This window comes from Candoia aspera, chromosome 7 (genome assembly GCF_035149785.1).
Source record: "Candoia aspera isolate rCanAsp1 chromosome 7, rCanAsp1.hap2, whole genome shotgun sequence".
Taxonomy (NCBI): Eukaryota; Metazoa; Chordata; class Lepidosauria; order Squamata; family Boidae; genus Candoia; species Candoia aspera.
In genome coordinates, this window is record NC_086159.1 from 193,379 (window position 1) to 216,209 (window position 22,831).

The 22,831-nt window shown below is 48.7% G+C and overlaps 1 protein-coding gene across 8 annotated transcripts in view; it reads left to right on the forward strand.

Annotated features, from left to right (window-relative positions):
• The window catches only part of SBF1 (SET binding factor 1), a 145,284-nt gene that overhangs the window by 82,359 nt on the left and 40,094 nt on the right, over window positions 1-22,831 (forward strand). For 7 of the 8 annotated variants that reach the window (XM_063308726.1, XM_063308729.1, XM_063308730.1 and 4 more), the window contains 18 exons: window positions 7,981-8,091; window positions 9,526-9,631; window positions 9,952-10,084; window positions 10,227-10,335; window positions 11,841-11,954; window positions 16,946-17,023; window positions 17,298-17,411; window positions 17,921-18,049; window positions 18,174-18,272; window positions 18,788-18,992; window positions 20,202-20,314; window positions 20,788-20,937; window positions 21,027-21,095; window positions 21,201-21,359; window positions 21,446-21,705; window positions 21,812-21,984; window positions 22,114-22,187; window positions 22,372-22,567. In XM_063308726.1, the coding sequence (XP_063164796.1) occupies window positions 7,981-8,091; window positions 9,526-9,631; window positions 9,952-10,084; window positions 10,227-10,335; window positions 11,841-11,954; window positions 16,946-17,023; window positions 17,298-17,411; window positions 17,921-18,049; window positions 18,174-18,272; window positions 18,788-18,992; window positions 20,202-20,314; window positions 20,788-20,937; window positions 21,027-21,095; window positions 21,201-21,359; window positions 21,446-21,705; window positions 21,812-21,984; window positions 22,114-22,187; window positions 22,372-22,567 (2,392 nt within the window). The remainder of the gene's footprint in view (window positions 1-7,980; window positions 8,092-9,525; window positions 9,632-9,951; window positions 10,085-10,226; window positions 10,336-11,840; window positions 11,955-16,945; window positions 17,024-17,297; window positions 17,412-17,920; window positions 18,050-18,173; window positions 18,273-18,787; window positions 18,993-20,201; window positions 20,315-20,787; window positions 20,938-21,026; window positions 21,096-21,200; window positions 21,360-21,445; window positions 21,706-21,811; window positions 21,985-22,113; window positions 22,188-22,371; window positions 22,568-22,831) is intronic. The other variant, XM_063308731.1, reaches the window with a different exon arrangement.

Below are 22,831 nucleotides of genomic sequence, written 5' to 3' on the forward strand. Positions count from 1 at the left end.
ATGAAACGGATTATCTGGACCCCTTTCAGTCAGGTTTCAGGCCTGGATATGGGACAGAAACTGCATTGGTCACACTTATGGATAATCTCTGGTGGGAGCGGGATGGAGGCAGTGCATCCATCCTGCTCTCCTTGACCTCTCAGTGGCTTTTGATACCATCAACCATGGTATCCTTTTGGGGTGGTTGACAGAGTTGGGAGTGGGCGGCCTAGTCCTGCCCTGGTTCACCTCCTTCCTCCAGGGCCAATCCCAATCGGTGGTGATAGGAGAGGAGAGATCCGACCCTTGACCCCTCCATTGTGGGGTGCTGCAGGGTTCAGTTCTCTCTCCTCTCTTATTTAACATCTACATGAAACCACTGGGTGAGATCATCCGTTGCCACAGGATGAGGTATCATCAGTATGCCGATGATACCCAATTATACATTTCCATCCCGGATGAGGTAAGTGATGCAGTGAGTGCCCTTCTCAGTGCCTAGGGGCTGTTGGGGTCCGGATGGGGAACAACAGGCTTCAGCTGAATCCTGGTAAGACGAGTGGCTGTGGATTGACGGCTCCTCGGCTTCTGGGAAATTGTCATCTTTAGTTCTGGATGGGGTTGCACTGCCCCAGACAGACTCAGTGCGTAATCTGGGGGTTCTCCTGGACTCACGACTCCTGCTCAAAGAGCAGGTGGCAGTCATGGTCAGGAGGGCCTTTGCGCAACCTCGGGTTGTGTGCCAGTTACACCCGTTCCTGGAACGAGAAACCCTCTGAACAGTAACTCACGCCCTGGTCATTTCCCATATAGACTACTGCAATGCGCTCTACATGGGGCTACCCTTGAAGAGTATCTGGAAACTTCAGCTGGTCCAGAATGCAGCCGCGTGGGCCATTTTTGGTTCCCCTAAGTCGGCACATATAACACCTTTGCTGTGCGAGCTGCACTGGGTGCCAGTTTGCTTCCGGGTCCAATTCAAGGTGTTGGTTATCACCTTTAAAGCCCTACGTGGCATGGGTCCAGGTTACCTGAGGGACCATCTCATCCCTATTATATCGGCCTGTCCCATCCTATCATGCAGAGAGGGCATGTTACGGACCCTGTCCGTAAGGGAATTTCATCTGGCGGGGTCCAGGAAATGCGCCTTCTCTGCAGTGGCCCCTGACCTTTGGAACATCTTGCCCCTGGAGGTGAGGCAGGCCCCTTCACTCCTGACCTTCCGGAAGGACCTGAAGACTTGGTTCTGCTGTCTTGCCTGGGGCGGGAAAGTGGGTAACCATTCTTGGGGGTGGCTCTCCCCCTAGAGGCCCTCCCACCTACTTGGAATTTTATACACTCTTGGATTTTATATGTATTTATTGTATTTTATAATAATTGTAATCTGTCCTGGTTTTATGAGATTTCAACCTTTATGATTATAGTTTGATTTTATTGTAAACCACCCAGAGTCCCTCTTTTGGGGTAGATGGGCGGTAATTAAATTTGAATAATAAATAAATAAAGTCTCTGTATGGCTGCCTATCTGCCTGGCTACAGTCTCTGTATAATATTCCATGGGCCCCCCATGGGCTTCTGAGACATCTAATTGTGTAAATATGAGTTGCTTTAGTCTCTGCACATTGAGATCTAGTCCCTTTACTATCACAGGATGAATTAAACATCTTGCACACCTTGAATCTAACATGGCCATTAGGTTAGCTTTATGGCTAGTCCTTAAATTCTTTAATTGAACCCCTACCAGCAATGTGGGACAATCATCACCCAATGTGGGTCCTCGCGCCCATCATCCTCCACCTGTCTGTCGGCGTTCTTCAGAGCAGGCATGCCTCATTTCCTGCCCGCTGTAGGGACTCATCTTCAGAATCCCTCCCGGAATCCTCCAAAAATAGCATGGATTCTTCTTTGCGAGTGGTTGCACTGGCCGCAGTGCTTTTGCACTTGACAGATGGAGACTTCGCTGCTTTGGTCCCAGGCTTTGCTGTCATGGCCAACCCCACTCAAGGACCATCCAAGGCTCAATGGCCATCCTTCCCACATTTAAAACAAAGTCCTTTCTTAACTTGCTATTCTCTTTCTTCTTCCCACGGTCGATTTTGCTTTCTTGTCGTTGGTAAGCTGGCTGGGGCTCCAGTGTTCCTTCCCATTGCTGGAGCTCGCGGTTGCCGTCTGATTGGAGTTGAGTATTTTCTACTTCTCCGGCTAAACAAATCCATTCTCTCACCATGCTGGGGTCCCCTCGACCCAACACCCGGTGCAGTAGCTCCGGCTGCAGTCCACCTTTGAAGTAATCCACTTTAGTAGATTCTGACCAGTCAGTCTCCTTACCAGCTAAGGCTTTAAATTCCATTGCATATTCTGACAGTTTCAGATCCTTGCCTGAGTTGTTGGAGAGTTGTTTTAGCTCGTAGCTTCGCCAAAGGGTCTTTGAAACATTCTCTCAGTGCTCTCATAAAATCATCTCAGTTGCGGAGTTCAGGAGCCACTGCGTCGTGCAATTGCACCAGCCAGTCTGCCGCTGGCCCCTTTAATCTGGATCCCACTAAATTTACTTTAGAGTATTCTGTGAGGCAAGTGTCCCCAAACTCTGCCATGTAGGTTCCCACGTTAGTTATGAAAAAAATAATTGCTCGGGGTCTCCATTAAACTTCACCTGCAGCTTGCGGTGCCCACCTTTAGGGGAAGGAAGACTTACGTGTCCAGCCAGCGGTTCTCCCCAGAACACTGAGGGTTGGCTGCTTTTCCTGGTCTCTGGGGTTGGAGAGGGTTATCTTGGCATCAGACCAGGCTCCGGCATTGATCTTTTGGATGACACGATGGATTCCACCTCCAGTGGATTTAGCGCCTGATCCAGCGACAACGAGATGTTTTGAAGTATGGTTTCCATGGAGGCTACCTGAGCTTCTCAATGCTGTATTTGATCTGGGGCCTCAGGTTCAGTCTTTAGAACTGGATCTTGTAGTCTTTGGCCGCACATTTGTTGATTGGTGAGGAGCCAGTGTGACTTCACCCTTTGTTCCTTCCCAGTTTTGGGTGCTCCATTGTTGATCTCCTGGTGGTGTCCATTCCACTTCCTTGAGATCCGAGTGACCCGATGGCTGGAGCCAGGATGCAGTCACCTTGGAACTTTGAGTGACATCCAGAGTTATGAGTTCCGTGTCTAGCTCTGTGGAACGGCTCTGCAGTGGTAGGGAGATTCCCACAGCTCCTTCTGTCTCCGAATCTACATTTGATCCTGCCATCGATTCTGCCACTACCTCTGGTTCTATCAATTGAATCATTGTCCATTCTGTCTCCATTGATGGAGATTGTTCTTCAGATGTGGGTTTTGACATAGTAAAGAATTTTGTGTTGACGACTGACAGGAAGCTCTGACGTGGGCTGGTCCATGAAGTCATGAAGAGTCGGAAGCGACTAAACGAATAAACAACAAAGGATTTGGACTCCCTTCTGGGCACGTATTATATGTCTCCAGGTAGAGTCAACTCATGATTCGCAACTTTATGTAATGACTGCCCTGCTCAGCTTCCCATTAAATTTAATTTATTAAATTTAAATTTAACTAATTCCCATTAAAGAGTCCCCCTCTTTGGGGGGGAGATGGGTGGTAGTAGAAATTTGAATAATAAATAAATAAATTTGATTCATACGTGGTTAAAGTAGAAATCTCTTTAATGGAGCTTAGTGTGCAGTACAGTGAAAAAGTTGCAAATAGAAATCCCTGCACTTCCTCAGGTTAAACAGTTCAGTGAAACCAACCCCTCCCCCCGTCCTGTTCAGACTATGAGGCGGCCAGTCAGCAGTATTATCAAACTCTTTATTAAAAACAACTACTTACAACAATAAAGTCTGTGAGTGATAAAGCAAGCATTTTCAATCAAGAACACCCAGGCAATGGCGGATGAACAGGCAAGGCTGTGTTATCAGTCTGAAACAGAACTGCAAGGCTGAATTCAGCTAACTCTCTGATTGAAGCTGTCAGACTTGGTGATGCTAGAGTGCAAGGCAAGGAGGAAATGGAAGGTAAGGTTCTGTGGACTGGCGCGCAGGAAGGATCAGATTGGAGCATGGAGGGTAGGCAAGGCTGAACTGGAACCTGTAGACAAGGCTTGGCTCTGGAGGCTGGGCTGGGCTAGGCTGGAGAGTCAAGGCAAGACTGATCTGTGGAAACGAGGCTGGGCTGGACTGGAAATTCTAGGCAAGGCTGAGAGCTTGAAGCAAGACTGGACTAGACTGGAGATCCTCGGCAAGGCTGAGAGCTAAAGGCAAGGCTGGATGCACACCTGGACTGCTTTAAAACGCGGCGATGAGGTCCGGAGCTAGACGCGAGGCTTGCTTGGCAGGAACACCAAGGAGAGGTTTGACTGGAGCAGCTTGTGCAGAAGGTGATTCTGCGGAGGTAGAAGACGCTGGTGCTGGTTCCACGCTGGCTTCAGGCAAGGCTTCTGACACAGGTAAGGACTCTTCCACAATGGCTGTGAGTGCGAAGAATCGGTTGCCTCTGGCAGCTTGCTCTTCACACGTCTGCCTTTTAAGCCGATCCTTTTCATGTATTTTCTCTCCAGCAGCCGATCGAGCTGCTTTCTGATTCACGCGCTTCTCAGCTCTCCTGTCTTGCGTGATGATTGGAGAGTTCAAATCCCCCATGGGAGTTTGTCCAATCCGCGTTTGCAAATTCTCCCACTCTGCTGAGTCACTTCCTGGTTCAGCTTCTTCAACTGTCTCCTGATGAGTTTCATTTTCCCCTTCTGACTCCGGATAAGTTTTGTTTTCGGAGTCAGAAGCAGGCTGAAACCTCACACCCCCTTTCGGTATGCAGCCCCCCTCTCCCGTGCCAGTTCGTTCAGCTCCGTGCAGATGTCTCCAGCGGCTCTCGGCAGTCTGACCTTGAATGCCAGAGATAGTCCAAACAAGATGGTTTCACACTTCTGGCTTGCCCCCCTCCCACTTCCAGTGACTCACAAAGTTTGACACGTGTTAATTCTATACATGCATGCGAGTGCGATCAGATGTTCTGGGAATGTTTGATCAGGGAGCATGACGTATGTTTATTTAAATTATACATTCCACTACAAAATGAAAATGGTGCCTGGTATTTTTTTATATTATATCCCCTTTATCAGTATTGTTGAAATGAAGATCAAGTATCTGTATGTTGAAATATGTTGAAAATTTCAATGGGGCGTACTTCCTTTTTCACATGACTGTACTTGATCAATTTATAAGCTGCCTCAATCATCCAAGGAACTCTAAGTGACATACAACATTTAAAACAGTGGCACAATGTTTATTTTATTTTATTTTACTTTAATTTTATTTATTTATGCCTTCAAATCATTCTTGACTCCTGGCAAATACTTTGACAAAACCCTGCAGTTTTCTTGGCAACATTTTGGAAGTGGTTTGCCCTTGCTTCTGGGGCTTCTAGGGCTGAGAGAGAGGGATGGGCCCTAAGTCACCCAACTGGTTTCATATGCCTAAAGCAGGACTAGAATTCCCAGTGTCCCAGTTTCTAACCACTACATCAAACTGGCTCTCGTGACACAATTAGAAAACAAGTATATTTTACTACAGGTAGTCCTCAGTTAACAATGGTATTTGGGACCGGGATGCCCATCACTATGTGATGTGGTCATAAAGTGCAACATCACATGACCACATTGCTTAGCAATGGTAATCCCGGCAGTCCCCATTGCCGTCGTTAAGCGAGGATCGTGGGTCACTAACTGAGGACCTCCTTGCAACTTCCTGCTGGTTTCCAACAAACAAAGACATTGGGGAAACCGGCAGGAAGTTGCAAATCCCAGGCAGCTTGCTAGCAGGCTGGCAGGCAGGTAAGTGGCTACTGCCAGGTGGGGGAGGGTGTGCAGGAGTGCCCAAGTGGCTGGCATGGCAGGGCTTGGGGTGGCCGCTGCAGGGGAGGGGAGGGTGCATGAGTGTGCACAAGGGACCAGTGCAGCCCAAACATGACAGAGCTTGCAGTAGCTGCTGCAGGGTGTGGGAGGGCACACAAGCCAGTGTGGCATTGCGCGAGCACGACAGAGCTTGGGGTGGCTGCTGCAGGGTGGGGGAGAGCACGTGAGGGCCAGTGTGGCACAAGCACGGCAGGGTAGGGTGGTTGCTGCCAGGTGTGGGAGACTTACCAGAGCAATCTGCAACCTTCCCTGCCGACTTCCCCATTGACTGCTTGTGGGAAGCTGGCAGGGAAGGTTGCAAATGGCAATCACGTGACCATGGGACACAGCAACCATTGTAAGTGCGAGCCAGTTGCCAAGCGCCCAGATCACGATCACATGACTGCAGGGGTGCTGGGACAACCAGAACTTTGAGGACCAGTTGTAAATACCACTCATTCAGCGCCGTCATAACTTCAAACAGTTGCTGAATGAGTGGTCATTAACGAGGACTACCTGTATATTAAGGAAAGAAACCCAAGAATATGATACCAATATCAGTGCAGGGTAACAAATCACCCTGCTCCAGGTCCTGCTGAAAGCCCACATTTTAAAGGCTCTCCTAAATGCCAGCCAGGTCAGGGCTCTGTAAGATAACATTAATTTTAATGCCTGGACCTGGAGCACATCTGTTTTACTCAATCTAATAGGAGGAGAACCTGTAGCTGGAGAAAGGCAGTCCTGCAGATACCTCAGCCCTGAGCCGCAAAGGGCCTTATAGATGACCCCTGGCACTTCAGAATTTCACCCTAAAGTCCACCGGCAGCCAGCGCAGCTCACAGAGCAGAGGTGTTGCTCAGAACTACTCTCTCCACTGCTTTCTTGACCGGTTGCAGATTCTGGGTGGCCTTCAAGGACAGCCGCATGTAGAGTGCACTGCAGTAGCCCAACTGCAAAGTGACTCTGGACAGGGTCTCCTGATCCAAGAGAGGGTGTACTTAGCGTGCAAAGATGGATCTGCATGACTGTCATCTGCTGTCTGAGTGAGACTGAAGAGTCCAGAACCCCCAAAGCATGAGTTCTATCTGGGAAAGTGAAACCCCATCAAGAATGGAAGATGCTCAGAAATGGGGGATCCACAGCCACCCCATCTTGTTAGAGTTGAGCCTGAGTCCATTCTCCCCCCCACCCCCATCCAGACCCTGAGTCAGAACCTCAGAACAGCATTACTTGGTTGCCAGGGACTGAAATGTGTAACTGGTATCATAAGCTGTGTATTGGTGATACCTGACCCCCCATTAACAGAGGATCTCATGCAGTGGCCTCATGTAGATGTCAAACAGGTGAGTGGGGAGAGCGTCAGGTCCTGAGAAGCCCTGCAGAGAAGGGGTCTCAGGGCTCAATCTCTCTCCCATGCCCCCAGCCCTGACTGGAAGCGACCCTGAGTATTTTATTTTTTAGTTCATTTAATACAAATTTTAAACCACCTAATAGCTTAATCTCTCTGGGCAGGTTACAATAAAACACACTAAAAATTCAGTTTGAATAAAAACATATAGAATACTGTAAAATGCAAAATAAAAACACCATATAAACTAGGCAACTGCAAGGTGGTCATTCAAAAAGTAAAACAACATGAATTAAATGCAATTACAATACAAGTAAAAGCCACTTTAAAAGCTTGGGAGAAGAGAACCACTGCATTATGATGCCCCCAACTCCCAGTCCTTGAGACGATTTAGAATTATTACACTGGTCCATGACTGTAATGAAGACTTATTTGATTTAGAAGGACTCATGATCAGTAGCAAAGGCTATCAAGAGATGGAGTTACATCATGTGGGCCTCGTGGTGCCCAGCATCTCTCTCCTCTTTGTCAGAGGAGCCCAGCCGTCAAGGTTTCCACATAAACCCAAGAGAGGGACTTGAATGAGTGGAGGCCTGCTAAGGGCCAGGCTCCCTCCCTGCTGTGCTGGCCCCTGGTTCAGAGCACTTTCTCTGAGCTGCCCTGGTAGGGCATGCTGCTGCGGAGCCTGGTCTTCCCTCAGGGTGGCACATGCTTCTAGACGGACGCCCTCTGCTGAGCCCCCTGTGTCCTGTGCTCCCACAGAACTGCCTGGGGCTGATCTACACCATCTATGTGGACGGACTGAGCACCTCTCTAGAGACTGTCATTGGGAATCTCCTGACATGCACTATCCCCATTACAGGGGGCTCCCAGGTGAGTTCTGTGTCTGCCCCATGGCCTTGACCTTATGGGGGCAGATTCCCAGGGTAAAGCGAGTTACTTGAGCCAAGGGAGGGGGTGTGCATGCCTGTGTGGGAAAGTCCTTCCCCACCCATCACATCTCTTCTGTTGATCAACGTGGCTTCGTTCTGAAAGAGCTGATGCGTAGCGGCATGGAGGGTTTCTCCAGACCAGCTGAGAGTGGGAGGTGATGGCTGGCTGGCTCCCTGCAGTGGAGTCCAGCTCTTTCTCTGCCTTGTGGCATTGCTTCTACTTAAGGCAGGGACCCACAGTCTCTTTGGGGCTGGGTCCTCATTTTTCATTAGAGGGGCTTCTAAAGTGTGTGCATTGTCTAGTAACTCCCCTGTTGTATTCATTTTATTTTTATTTGCCAAAAATAACCCCCCAGCCATACTCCTGTATCTTTGTTGTTTGCTTGGGAGGGTTCCAGAGGGCTAAAAAAAAGCAGCGGGGGGGGGAGGGAATGTGTGCCATGAGTCAGAGATGGAAGTTCCCCATGGTTCTGGAGGCAAGGCTGCTTTGCCAGCTTTGACCTTTCCCTGCCTTCTGTGTAGCTGGCAGCAGTCTTGCAAGCCCCCACCCCCACCCTGGACTCTGTAGGCAGGCCTCTAGCAGTGCAGGGGGAGACGGGGAACCGGGTCTCCTCCTTGCTCTCCTGGGGCATGTCCCAGCTCATGCCTGCTTCCTGTTGCTCCCCACCCGGCTTTGTGCTGCTGCCTTGTGGTGCTCTGCTGTGTGTGCTTGCCTCTTCCTCGCTTGGCCATCAGTCTGTGTTGTACTGTCTTTCTAATTGATTGTGCTGTTTCTGTCTGTCTCTATCTCAGCCTGACCCGGATGACGAAGCAGCGGTATGCACAACTTTTCTCTCCTCGGGGCTGCCTTCTTGTCCAAGAGGAGGCTGGGGGCTCCAGAGGCCTAGAGAGGCCCATAGGCAGCTCCCTGTTTCCTTTGGTGTGTGTTAGGGAGAGAGAGGATGTGTGTCTGGTCTTGTGAGGCCGGGGAAAGGCGTTCAGGTCGCTTTCTGCCCTAGCTTTCCTGCTGCCAGGTAGAGGGCTTCAGCTGGAAACCGAGCAAGACTGGGCGTTCTGCTGTAGGGCCCAGAAGGGGCATGTGGGTATCCCTGCGGCCTTGAATCTGCCACGGGCCAGATCACGTGGGCCCTTCCCAAGCCAAGAACTGTGCGGCAGCTGGCCATCAAGGAAGGCAGGGGGCTTGGCATCTGATGGGGCGAGACGTGTTCTCCACCATATCGGAGAGCTGCTCTGGAGTCCCGCCAGGTTGTCTTTCAGACTTCAGCTGCTCTTGTGAGAGGAGGAATTGCCAAGCTCTTATTTCCCACCAGTTTCAGCTCCTTGGCCTCCGCAGCATTTGACCCTTGGGGGCTTGTCTTTCTCTCCCCTCTTGCAGAGGACAATTTCTCTGGGTGCAGGTGACAGGCAGGTGATCCAGACGCCGATCAGCGATTCCCTGCCCATCAGCAACTGCAGTGTGGCGCTCCTCTTCCGGCAGTTAGGTGAGACCACTCAGGCTGCTTGGGGATCCATTCCTGGGTGGGGTTGGCTCTCCCTGCTACTGCTGTTCTTGGGAGAGTCATCCCCAGGTCCCAGAAGCTCCACGGCTGTTGGTCCTGGAAGGCCACAGCTGCTCCTTTGGCTCTCAGGAGCATGGTTTCCAGATGGAGAGACAGCTTTGGGAAGTCTCTTGGGAGGGAGGGATTCTTCTCTTGGCTGCTGAATCATTGCATCCCAGTGCAGAGAAGCCCCTTCTTCAGCCTTTACAATCCCTGCCCTCCTCCTCCTCCTCCTCCTCCTCCTCTTCCTCCTCCTCCTCCAGGGATCACCAATGTATTGATACTCTTTTGTGCGGCCCTGACCGAGCACAAGATCCTCTTCCTCTCCAGCAGCTACCAGAGACTGACTGATGCCTGCCGGGCACTGCTTGCCCTCATCTTTCCCCTGAAGTACAGGTTGGTAAAGAGAGACTCAAACTGCTGGGACTGCCAGAGCTCATCTGCCCCTAGCAGTACAGACTCTGCCCTGAGCTGCTACTCTTGGAGTAAGGAAGAGTCTTTCTTTAAGAAGTCTGCTTTGTGGGTTTCTTGGTTACAGCTTCACGTATGTGCCCATCCTGCCAGCTCAGCTCCTAGAGGTCCTCAGCACACCCACCCCTTTCATCATTGGAGTCAGCTCCATCTTCCAGTCAGAGACACAAGAGCTGGTGAGTGTAAGGTCCACCTGGGAATCAGGAAGCATGGCATGAGGTTAGGAGCTCAGGTTTGGGAGCAGACTGAATTTTCTGGCAGGCTGCTCCATTCTCTGCTCCTACTTTCTGGGATAGCATTTGCTTGTAAGTGCTTTTTCTCCTGAGCTGCCCTCTGTGTAGGGAAAGGGAAGGGCTTTTTCTGTACAGGTACTCCTTGGTTAACAACCACTTGTTCAGCAACCATTTGGAATTGTGATGGTGCTGAACAAGTGGTACTTACGACCAGTCCTCAGTGTTCCAGCCATCACAGCACCCCTGTGGTCACATGATCACGGTTCCGGTGCTTGGCAACTCACTCATCTGCCTTCTTCTTGTGAGCTGCCCATGATTTGTGACTTCCTGCTGGCTTCCCCATTGACTTTGCATGTTGGAAGCCAGCAGCAAGTCACAGTCACATGAGGTCGTTGCTTAATGACGGCAACAGAAGAGAGCTACTGAAACCTATTGCAACAATGGGTTACAATGTATAGGACTCTTTAGCTTAGATGAAAGGTTGGGGCGAATATACAAGCTAGGATAAGAATAAGAACATGAGAATAGCCCTATTGGATCAAGGCAAAGCCCATCTTGGTCCACTATTTTGTTTCTCACAGTGGCCAACCAGATGCCTCTGTGGTGCTAATGAAGAGGAGGTGGAAACAAACCCCTCTCCCATCATTGTTCCCTTGCAACTGGTATTTGGAGGGGGGCTACCCCCAGTTGGAGGTAACATGGAGCCTTTAAGATGGATAGCCTTGATACGCCTGTCCTCCATGAATTCATCCAATTCCCATTTAAAGCCATCCAAATTAATGATCATCACCATGTCTTAAGGAAATGAATTCTGTAGTTAAGTATGCTCTGGGTGAAGAAGTCCTTCCTTTTCTCCTTCCAGTCAGCTTCATTGATGACTTTTGGTCCTAGTGGTTTAACGAAGTTTTCCTAGTTCACTTTCTCAGTGCTGGGTAGGATGAAATCAGTTTATACCAGAGCTCAGCAGAGCCATCATCCAGTGAAACCAATTGGCAAGAGTGGGGTGGGTGAGTGACTGACTGAGTGAGTGAGTAGAAGATTCATGGCAGATAAAAGGCAATATTGCTTAATGGAATTCAGTCTCATAAAATGTAGTGGTAGCCACTAATTTGGTAGTTAAAGAAGACAGATCCAGGAAGGAGATGGTTATCAGCAGTGACCAAATTGTGATGACTGTATTTTACCTTGAATGTCAAAAATGCCAGTGGGAGAGGACTGTGAGTGGCAGAGTCAATTGTGCTTTGGGGATTAATCTGATAAGAACCAGTCTGGCCACATGGGAGCAAGAGATGACACTAAATGGATCACATTTCAGGGCTCTTACATTCTCCTTCTGTCCCTTTCCAGAGAAAAATTCTGGGACAGCTTGTGGGTGCAGCTTTGAGCTAGGTTGGGCCCAGGGGAGGCTGTGGATATGAGGTCTACAGCATCTTTGTTGCTTTTCCCAGTTGGATGTGATCATAGCAGATCTTGATGGAGGGACAGTAACTATCCCAGAGTGCATCCATATCTCTTTGCTGCCTGAACCTCTTCTCCATCTGACACGTGAAGCCCTCTCTATGGTGAGTGTTGTGTTACTTTGGTTTCTCCTAAGATGCCTACAGAACTCTGACCTCGTGGAAACAAAAGCTAATAGGGGAAAAGCATAGATGGTCACATAAGACTCTGCCATGCCCACAATGGTACTTTGAACTGTTGGTGGCTGGTGTCCAGAGTGTGGGTGAGCCTTTTTATCCCCAGAAGTAATTTCTACAGGAGGCAGGTAGTCCTAGGGGGACATCCCTAATTCTCTGCATAATGTGGGACAGCAGACAGGTTGCAGCTGTCCAGATTCAGAAGGTGTTTGGAGTTGTATAATTGGTAGCAGAGTCAGATGTTTTTCTGCTCTTGTAGGGCTGTAGGGTGTTTTTTTTTTTAATTTTTTTTATTATGTGTGTAATTCTTCCAGGGATTTTTGTTCAGCTATTTTATATATTTTGCTGGTCATATAAGGCAGGTCATAAATACGTAAAAAAAAAAACTCTAAAAAAATCACCAAGTTGATTAAAGCAAAGTAACAGGATTTCTGTTTAAGATAGTTGTTTTCTTTCCCATACCTTTCTGAAATAGTTGAGAAAACCATTGGTTTCAAATGAATAGGTTGTTTCAGAGAAAACAAACCTGAAATGAATATTTTAGTCTGTTAAAACCAAACAGACTCCAGAGTGAAATTGTTCATATATACATAACATATATACCCATCATACTATTCACTTTGGGGATAGTACAAAAAAGAACAGTCAGCAAAAGTAATAAAAAATGTAAGGAAAAAAAGGAAATACAGATAGTACCTCTTCATACCTTTCCCTCCTTGCGAACCATCTTTGTTGCTACCACATTCATAAACCACTTCTCACCTCTTTTTCAGGAACTCATCAATTCCATCCAGCCACAACTTTCTGGGTTTCCCCTTCCTCTCAACCCATTCACCTTTTCTTCATCTGTTTCTTTTGCAATTAGATCCTTGTTCTTTCTCTCTGTATTAGTAAACCACCTTAGCATGCTGGCCTCTCACTGTTATATCCAATCCACATTAATTCATCCCCTCTTCGGTCTTAATACATTCTATGTCAGGAGACTGCATACATCTGTGAGCTGGTGGGATGAGGACAATACCTTGGCTCGCAAGCTAGTCCCTGGATTCAAGATCCTGAATCTTGTGATAAAACTGGCTTAGATTGCAAAAACTGACCAGGACTGCCTTTGTCATTAGCAGAGAATAACCCATGTATTCTCTGCTAATGTATTCAACCCTGAGCTACAGATATTCTCTTCAATTGAGAATATCCCCATGCGTCACAGGTGTGACTAAGGCCAAGTCTGTACCTTCTTTGGTTATTTGGCCATTCAGAAATGCAAACATGGATGAGAATGATGATTCTCACCAAGGAGGCTTAGATACAGGCGTGTGTGTTTTGTGTATGTGGTTCTAGGTTTATGCAGTTCATACATACACCTGGCAAATATTAATTCTAAAAGCGTGATTGATTTGTTAATGATGAAAGAATTAGTTGAAAGATACAGTGGTGATGAGAGATCCTGAATATGGGACAGGACTTTTTTTTATAATAATTCATGAAGAAAAGAAGGAAAGGTAAATGAAACAAGATTAAAAATTGAATGAATATAGGAAGAGAAAGTATGAGTCCTGTGTGAAAAAAAGTAGAAATAGGTTAATTTCCTGACATAATACCTAGAAAGTGAATGTAAGGAAAGAGGAGATAGTAGCTACTTGGAAAGGAATGAAAAGAACCAAAGAAATTAAATGACTTGGATAAAGCTGAAGTGAGGGAGTGCTGGAAAGAGTATTTTGGAGACTGTGTAGAAGCATTGGCACTATGTCCAAGAATGGAATTGAAACGAATGCTGTAAATCGTAGAATGCCAAGAAAAAACACCAGTGAAGCAAAAGTCATAAATGTTGTGGGGATATTTAACCTTGTGTAAGGTTGCAGATACAGCTGGTATGAAGAGAGTAATGTTAAAATAGGGATGTGGCTTGCATATGGATTGGCTGTGCATCTTGTTTAATGCATGTTTGAACATTGCAACTGTGCTTGGCAATTGCAATAAGTGGTTATTGGTTCTCTAAACAAAGGGAAAGATAGTAAGAGCAAGCAAAAACACAGGGGAGTTGGTTTATTAAGTGTGTCTGGGAAACTTTCATTGAATTCTGATTGAAAGGACATAAAAGGTGATAATGACAAACTTTGGGAAGTACATGAATGTAGTAAAGGTAAAGGTTTCCCTTGACGTAAAGTCCAGTCGAATCCGACTCTAGGGGGCGGTGCTCATCTCCGTTTCTAAGCCTTGGAGCCGGCATTGTCCGTAGACACTTCCGGGTCATGTGGCCAGCATGATGACTCGGAACGCCGTTACCTTTCCGCCGAAGCGGTACCTATTGATCTACTCACATTTGCATGTTTTCAAACTGCTAGGTGAGCAGGAGCTGGGATGAGCAACGGGAGCTCACCCCGCCGCGCGGTTTCGAACCGCCGACCTTCCGATCGACAGCTCAGCGGTTTAACCCGCAGCGCCACCGCGTCCTACATGAATGTAGGAAAGCAATTTAATCTGCAGTTGTTGATTTAGAGAAAGTATCTGATAAAGTGAAGAAGCTTTGGTGTGGAAAGTTTTACATGATTATGGAAATGAAGGTTGGTTGTGGAATGCAGTACGAGCGTTATGTGTGTGTGATGGAAGTAAACCATGCTGAAGAAGAGATGTAATGCTGAGTGGATGGTTCAACAATGAGCAAGAAGTCAGAAGGTTGTGTGATGTGTTGTGATTGTTAATGAGTTTATTGATAAACGTATAAGGAATGGGTGAAGTCACATTAGAGATTTGTTCACTGAGGTAGAGAATATTATGTGTACTTTTGGATGCATATGATACCATGCTGTTGGCAGATTTGCACAGAATGTTAGATAGTATGAGGTAGTGACAACCATAGATCTAAAAATTAATGTATCAAAGCCCAAGACGGTTGGGTTTTACAGGGAAAATGAGAGTGCACATCACAAGTTGTAAACAAATTTTAAAAATAGATGAATTTGTATGCCCTGGTAGAATGTTTACTAAAGATGGGAAAATTGAGAAATTTTAAGATGGGAAAAATTGTGGTGGAGAAGTAGTGGATAGTATGTGGTCTGTTCAAAAGAAGCAAAAATGTCTATATATAAAAGCATACTTCTGCCCACCCTGTTACATGGAAGTAAGAATGGATATGTCAAGAGAAACAAAATGAATGCAGTAAGAATGTTGTAAGGTAAGAGTGTGTATGGTAAGAGAGGCTGCTGGATGAATGACAACTCGAAAAGTGTATGATCAGTAGAAATACATTGAGGTGATTCTCAGATATACTGAGAAATATATTGGTCCTGTAGAAAACTGAATCACAAAATGAATTTGTGAAGGAAGAGTGAATGGGTTGAGCAGAACAGGAAGATCAAGGGTTGAGTTGATATGATCCCAAGAAAGAGAAAGGTGAGCAATTTAAAGAACCAAAGGCAGTATGTGAAGGAGCTTAAGGATGTGGTGGAAGTGAGGATGGTTTGCAAGAATAGAAGGGTATGGAGAGTTGTAGTGAATGGTGTGGGTATAAACTAGTTTTTAGCTATAGTTCATTTTCTTTTTCTTATCTCCCACTTTCTTTTTCTTTGGCTGACTATTTCTTGCTCCTTTTCTCTGCTCTCCATAACCCAAAAGGGAATAATGTGTTGGGTATGTATGTTTATTCTTAACCCTGTCTCTTCTAGTTTTACCACACATTTCTGAAGTAACCCATTCCTACTGAAGAACCCTAATCACTAGCACCACTGGGGCTTCATAATAGGAAAACATACTGAAGTTACATAACTTTCAGCATCGGTTTATTAACTGCACAAAGATTATGAGGACAACTTTAAGCAACAGGATGGGGACAGTTGATAGGGCATCTCATGTTCAGTGCAGTTGGGTTGGGTCCCATGAACAACCAGACAGGCAGAGTGAGAGGACCGAGAAGACCTTTCTCCTAGGCAGCTGTAGAGAGCAAGGAAGATGATCTTGACAGAAATATGCAAAAAACCATTACCTTGGCAAAAGGGGCTGAAGCATTTTTTTAAGTCCAGAGCAACAAGATAATGTTTGGAAGTGAATCAGGCAGACACCTTCCTGATTCACTGGAGTATGAGAAGGGGGAGAAGGTACAGCACAATCAGACGTGCAGGATTCTGTTATTATAGCCAATCTCAGAAGTTTTAGCCATTTTAGCCGTCCAGATTTCTGACCTGGACTACCTAGTGGGGCTGACAGCAGCAAGACCCACAGTCTGGTAGCTCTTGGTGCATGTATTTAAGAGCATGTTTTGTGGGTGGCAGAGAGATCCTTCCATTTCATAGAATCACAGGGTTGGAAGGAACCTTGGGGGTCTTCCAGTCCAACTCCCCTACCCAGGGCAAAGATCCTCAGACCATCCCAGACAAATGGCTGTCCAGTCTTTGTTTGAAAACCTCTGGTAATGGAGCCCCATGACTCCGGGAATAGTTCTTCCACTCCTTAACACTGGAGCTTTACTATCTGAGTGAGTCTGTGTGGTGGGGACCACAGGGTTACCACAAGCCATCTCATTTTTTTCATAGAAGCCTAATTCCCCAGGTGAGCAGAGCGAACCCTGAATCTTGCATGTATCTTTTCAGATTGCTAATGAAGACTCACAAAATGGGATGGAAATCATTCCTTTTCTGTGGAAAATTAGTTTTTGGCAGGAAGGCTGAGGTAGAACTCTTCTGGTTTTCTTTTAACTGAGGTTTTTGTTCATGTGAGTTCTTTCTCCACCGTCTGAAATAGTATGGTCAAAATACGAGGTGGCTCCTCTTCTGCTGCCCATGGTTTCTGCTCTTTTATCCTCCGTGCAACCTCAAATGTGTTTCTTTTAGAAAGAAAGTTGCATTTGCTTTACAAGTTGTGCCCTTGGAGAGAGATAAATGGAGACCTTTCCCAATTGGAATGAATTGTTGACTTTGTCTGAGCAGGTCTTGGACCCAGAGTTGGAGATGGCAGATCTGGCCTTCCCACCATCCACCATCTCTGCTTCCTCCCTCAAGATGCAGGTAAATGGGGGCAAGCTGTAGAAAAGCTGACTGGCTTGGCTTTGGGCTTCTCTTGAGAGCTGTCTCAAATGTTCCATAGCTTCAAGAGGCAGGTTGGGTTGCAGGGATGCTGAAGACACAGCTCTGCAAAATGGCTGTAGATACGAAGTGCTGCCGGGCACAGTGACCCTTCAGAAGCAGGCAGCCAGGGCTGTGGCTGATGCACTGAGCCTCGCCACTCGGTGTCCTTGTTTGTCTCTGATGCTTCTCTTCTCACTTGCCTGTCTGGCTGTAGGATAAGGAGATCCGGGCAGTCTTCCTCCGCCTATTTGCCCAGTTGCTCCAAGGCTACCGCTGGTGCCTGCACATCATCCGTATTCACCCAGAGCCAGTCATTCGCTTCCACAAGGTAAGGCTGTGGAGGGGAGTTGGCAGAGCAAGGCTGGCCACCTGCAGCCATGAGGGTGAATTCTCTCTTGCCTACCCAGTGTAGAAACTTTGTTCAGAGCAGCCTTTAGCAGTAAAATATCCCCGTCTTCCGAAACTTATGAACAGGAAGATGCATACAGATAATGAAGGTCCAAACCAGGTTCCAGTATTATATGCCCAGCGGGATGGAACAGGGAGGATTTCTTTCATCAGGAACTGGAGTTCCCACATCCTGAGCTGGGACTGGGTCCAGCTCTTCCAGAAGTGCCAACCCTGTTTGGACTGATGCCCCAGTTCCTCCCGCTGAGAAAGCAGTAGAGGGAAGAATGAGCCTTTTCTCAGCCAGTGCAGTGAATGCCGCTGTCCCTTTCCTCCGGCTTGTTTCTCAGGGTAGTGTTTGACTGTGGGAAACTCTGGCCCTGGCCTACCCCAAAAGCACAGGCTCCCCCAGGAAGGTGCTTTAGGATGGTTCTCTCTCCCTTGCTATAGGCAGCCTTCCTTGGGCAAAGGGGGCTGGTGGAAGATGACTTCCTTCCCAAGGTGCTGGAGGGCATGGCGTTTGCTGGCTTTGTGACCGAGAGGGGCCCCCCCTACCGGGAGACTGACTTATTTGATGAGGTGAGCCATTGTGGAAGGCAGTTCAGCCCCCTAGTGTACCGTATCCTCTGGCTAATTGGGAAGGGGTGTTAGAGTGCTTTTTTTTTTTTTAACCTTCTTTTCTTCCTTCTTTCCTATTTCTTAGCTTGTGGCCAGTGAAGCAAAACGGATGCAGGCTGATGAAGGAAATAAGGCTAAAGTTCTGCGCCACATCAAGGAACTGGCAGAACAGCTGTACAAAAATGTATGCCTGTATACATCTGGGTGTGAGAAAGTATGTGTGTGCAAACACCAGAGGCAGCCATTGAATTGCCTCTGGAGAGCAGCGTTTCCTCTTTCATTCCAGCTTTGAGGACTGGGACTGGGCAGAGGATGCAGTGCCTACGTCCCCATGGCATTTGGCTGGGATTCCTCCCCCCCAGCACCCACCCCCGAATCAGCAGGTTGCTTTTCTGGCACCCAGCCGTGCACCCATATTCTTGCTTAGGCGAGTCTTGTCAAGCAAATGTTGTCATGTAAAAGTGGAACGTGGCTGATTCTGTTGCTACAGACAGCAGGAGGAAAATGGAGAGATGCTAATCTTGACTGGACATTTGGGGAAACTTCCTAAGAGCCCGACTTGTTTGGGGGATGCTGAGCCTTGGTCCTAGAAAAGCCTGGCTGCTGTCTATCAGGGATGCTTAGTTTACAGATTTAGTGTTGGCTGTATGGACTGTGTGTTCCTGCTCTGTGACTCTGTCTGTGCCTTTGTTGGTCCAGGAGAACCCTTATCCAGCAGTGACAATGCATAAGGTACAGAAGCCCACTGAGGGCTGCCACCTGCGTCTGCACCAAAGGCCATTCCCCCGTTTGGATGAAGGGACCATCCAGTGGATTGTTGACCAGGCCACAGCAAAACAGCAGACAGCACCTCCTTTGGTGAAGGCAGAGAAGAAAGCCATGGTGCCATCTGGGCCACCCCTGGGTATGTGTGTACTAAACACTGGTGCTGAGACCGTTGCAGCCTTGAGGTAGCATGGTCCATTTCTTTGCGTGGGGGCAGCCGGGGGCTGGAGAAAGCTACAAGCAGGAGTGATAAACACATGTTCCTCACCTTGCACACTCGTCCTGGTGAATTCAGAGGCTTAACTCTTTGACCAAGTACCACATACAGAGTCGATTGGAGTGGGTGGCTATAATACACCTAAATAAATAAAGATGTGGTTAAGATCTTGGTGGGGCACTGGAGAGAACCAGGAAGCCCTCTGGATGACTTTGCCTGGTCACTCGCTCACGCACTCAGCCCAGCCTTCCTCACAGTTTTGTTATGGGGAAAAACAGGAGGGGCAGTGCTGCATATACTACCTTGAGCACCTGAAAAAAGGCAGGATACATCTAAAAGATAAATTGATAAATAAAAGGATCCACTTGAGTCAGAGGCTCCCAAGTTCTGAAAGGGATGGTTGATCTTAGCTTCTGCATGCAGGATAGGCATTAGAGCCCCCCCCGCCCCTCGTTCTTGGCCTTTGGACAACTCATGCAGTGTTTAATAAGATGGTAAGAGCCCTGGGGCAAGATCCAGCCAAGAACCATCCTTCTGAGTCATACTGTAGCCACCACACCCATTCAAGAAGTCCACAGTGGCCAGGAGAGGAACTGCCCAGCATTACTACAGCTCCTCAGCAGCTGCCCCTGTCTTAGGAGACATGGTGCCACCATCCGGACTAATGCCAATTCTCCCTTGTCTGGATCTGGTGGCAGCAAATTCAGTAGATGGCCTCTAGTTCTACCCACATGTTCTGCCACGTGGATGACTTTTTAATGACCTGGTTTCACCTTCCCTACCTTCATTCTGAGTTTGAAAGCTCTGCATTCTCTCCCAGAGGAGCTGATCTGGTCTCCTAACTTTTCTGGTTGCTTCTTTCTGCATCTTTACCAGCTCTGCATTGTCCTTTCTGGGGTGCAGTGATCAGAAAAAGGATGTTGTGGAGCTGGAAAAGTTGCAGGAAAGAGCAGCTCAAATGATGCAGGTTCCAGAGATCAGCAAAACATGGGTGCTCTTTGGTCTGGGTGAGATGAGGGATGCTGGCTGGCCAGTGTTGGCACAGATGAATCCATGAAGGCTGACGTGAGGGAGTGGACGGGGTTCTCCCGGTGTCTCCAGACAGATGCTTGCTTTCTCTCCCCGCCCCAGGAACCCTCATGGAGCGGAACGGGATGCTGTTGGCTAACAGTGCCCGTCGACTGGAGGTGGTCAGGAACTGCATCTCCTTTGTCTTTGAAAGTAAGATGTTGGAAGCCAAAAAGGTGAGAGCCTGGTGGGCCTCCCTGGGACATGACAGCCCCACCCCCCTCCACAAGCATAGGATCTATACCAAGAGATCAACAAGCTCTGGATTTTTCAATATCAGTGTGTAATGGTAGTGTGCATTTTACTCTAAATACTTTCCTTATATAAAGGAAAAGAAGAGCATCCATTATCTGTAAAACAGAGGCTTGAAATGTAACCCAGGCCAGTTGTCAGATGCTGTTCCTCCAACCTGCAATATGAGGCTCAGAACCCCAGAACGCAGCCCCTTGTCCACTCCCCCAGGGACTCATGGGGGGCGGGAGAGTTCGCTCTGCAGGCATGGGAGAGGCACTGCCTCTCAAAGGGGTCCTCCTGCTCTCGCTGTCAAGGGCAGGGCCTCTTCTTTGCCTCCATAAGTCAAGCTTCCCCAGAGTGGAGTGGGCTGGGAAGATTCAAGGCCGCTCCTGAGCACTGCCCTGTTGCCTTGCAGCTCCTCCCAGCTGTGCTCCGGGCCATGAAGAGCCGGGCAGCTCGCCAGTGCCTCACCCAGGAGTTGAACCTCCATGTGCAGCAGAACAGAGCCATGCTGGACCATCAGCAGTTTGACTTCATTGTCCGCATGATGAACTGCTGCTTGCAGGTACGGCTGGAGATCTGGGCGGCTCCCTCCTGCCCCCCCTGGATTTCCTTAGGGGAGGGCCGTAGCATTGCTGCTCTGTGTCTCCACAGGACTGCAGTGCCACGGATGAGCACGGGGTTGCCGCTGCACTTCTGCCCCTGGTCACCGCCTTTTGCCGCGTAAGTAGCAGGGCAGGCTTTAGTGGGTTGTGATGGCCAAGGGAAGAAGGCTGGTAGCCACTGCTCAAAGCATTTATTTTTTTCTTCTTCTTTGCCACCCTCCAGAAACTCAGTCCAGGAATTACCCAGTTTGCTTACAGCTGTGTGCAGGAGCACCTGGTTTGGACCAACCTTCAGTTTTGGGAAGCTATGTTCTACAGTGACGTGCAGAACCACATCCGGGCTCTCTATGTGGAGAGTGGTGAGGAGGACCGTGCTGAGAAGGTAGGGCTGAGCCTCAAGGAGAAGGAGGGTGCTCTTGGAGCAGCCACCTCCCAGGCCATTGGCTAGCCCTTCTGCCCTGTTCCCAGGTGGCTGAGGGGGGGGAACAAGAGGAGGAGTCGGCTCTGGAGGTTGCTGCTGTGCAGTGCCGTCTTTGGCCCACCATGAGCTGGGAGAAGCAACAGGAGCTGATTCAGAAGGAGGAGAGCACCGTCTTCAGCCAGGCCATCCACTACGCCAACCGCATGAGCTACCTCCTGCTGCCTCTGGACACGAGCAAGACCAGGCTGCTGCGGAGCACGGGGCTGGGGGACGCCGAGAGTGTCAGCAACAGCTTAATCACCAGCAGGTAGCACCCCACCGAACCAGGCTGCTCGGGTGGCAGGGCGGAAGTGCGGGTGAGGGAGGAGGAGGGGCCACTGGCAGGGGGCTCACGGCCTTCTCTTCCTCATCAGCATTGCTGGTAGCGTGGCAGACAGCTACGATGCTGAAAGTGGCTTTGAGGATGCCGAAAGTTCTGACGTGGCAAACTACGTGGTACGGTTCATCAACCGCTTTGTGGACAAGGTCTGCACAGAGAGCGGAGTCACCAATGAACATCTCAAGGGGCTGCACGTCATGATCCCAGGCAGGTTCCCCGTCATCTCCCACCCAGGGGCTGAGCAGGGAGCTCTGTCTTTGTGGGAGTGGTGGGGGAAGGTGGTGGCCTGGAAAGGGGCTTTCGGTTCTCACAGCCTCCCTCTCCTGCCACTTCCAGACATTGTCCAAATGCACATCGAGACCCTGGATGCTGTGCACAGAGAAAGCAAGAGGCTCCCTCCAATACAGAAGGTGACACCTTGCCCCCTCCTGCAAGAGCAAGCCTCTGAACACCTCTAGTCAGACCCCGAACCAGAAAGAAGCGGGTATCTGAGGGAGGAGCTGCCCCAGAAGTGGGGCAGGCAGCTCAATTTCTGCAGACTCACCTGCTTTCTAGTTGGAGGTAAGCAGGTCCCTTCCCGTTTGCTTCTTGCAGCCCAAACTCCTCCAGCCAAGCCTGCTGATTGGAGAAGAGAGCGTTATGGATGGTCTGCGTGTTTACCTCGTGCCAGACGGCAGGGAAGAAGGTGCTGGAGGCAGTGTTGGGGGCCCCCCTCTGCTTCCAGCCGAAGGAGCTGTGTTCCTTACCACGTACCGCATCATCTTCAAGGGCACACCAACGGACCCACTAGGTAAGACAGCAGCAAGCAGTGCAGGCTCCTAGTGGGAGGTGTGAGAGATCTGTGGCAGGGAGTGTGAGAAAGGTGACAACATTTGAAGACAGAGCATCATGATAACCAGAACCTGAGGAGGTCCTTGGATGAGGCCACCAAGGACACCAACCCTAACGGTCTGCTTAGTGCAGGAATCCAAATTAACTCACTCCCCCACCAAATGACTGCCTGGGAGAGAACTGCTCTCGGCCTCCTTCTGTGTGACATCCTTTCCGGTATTTG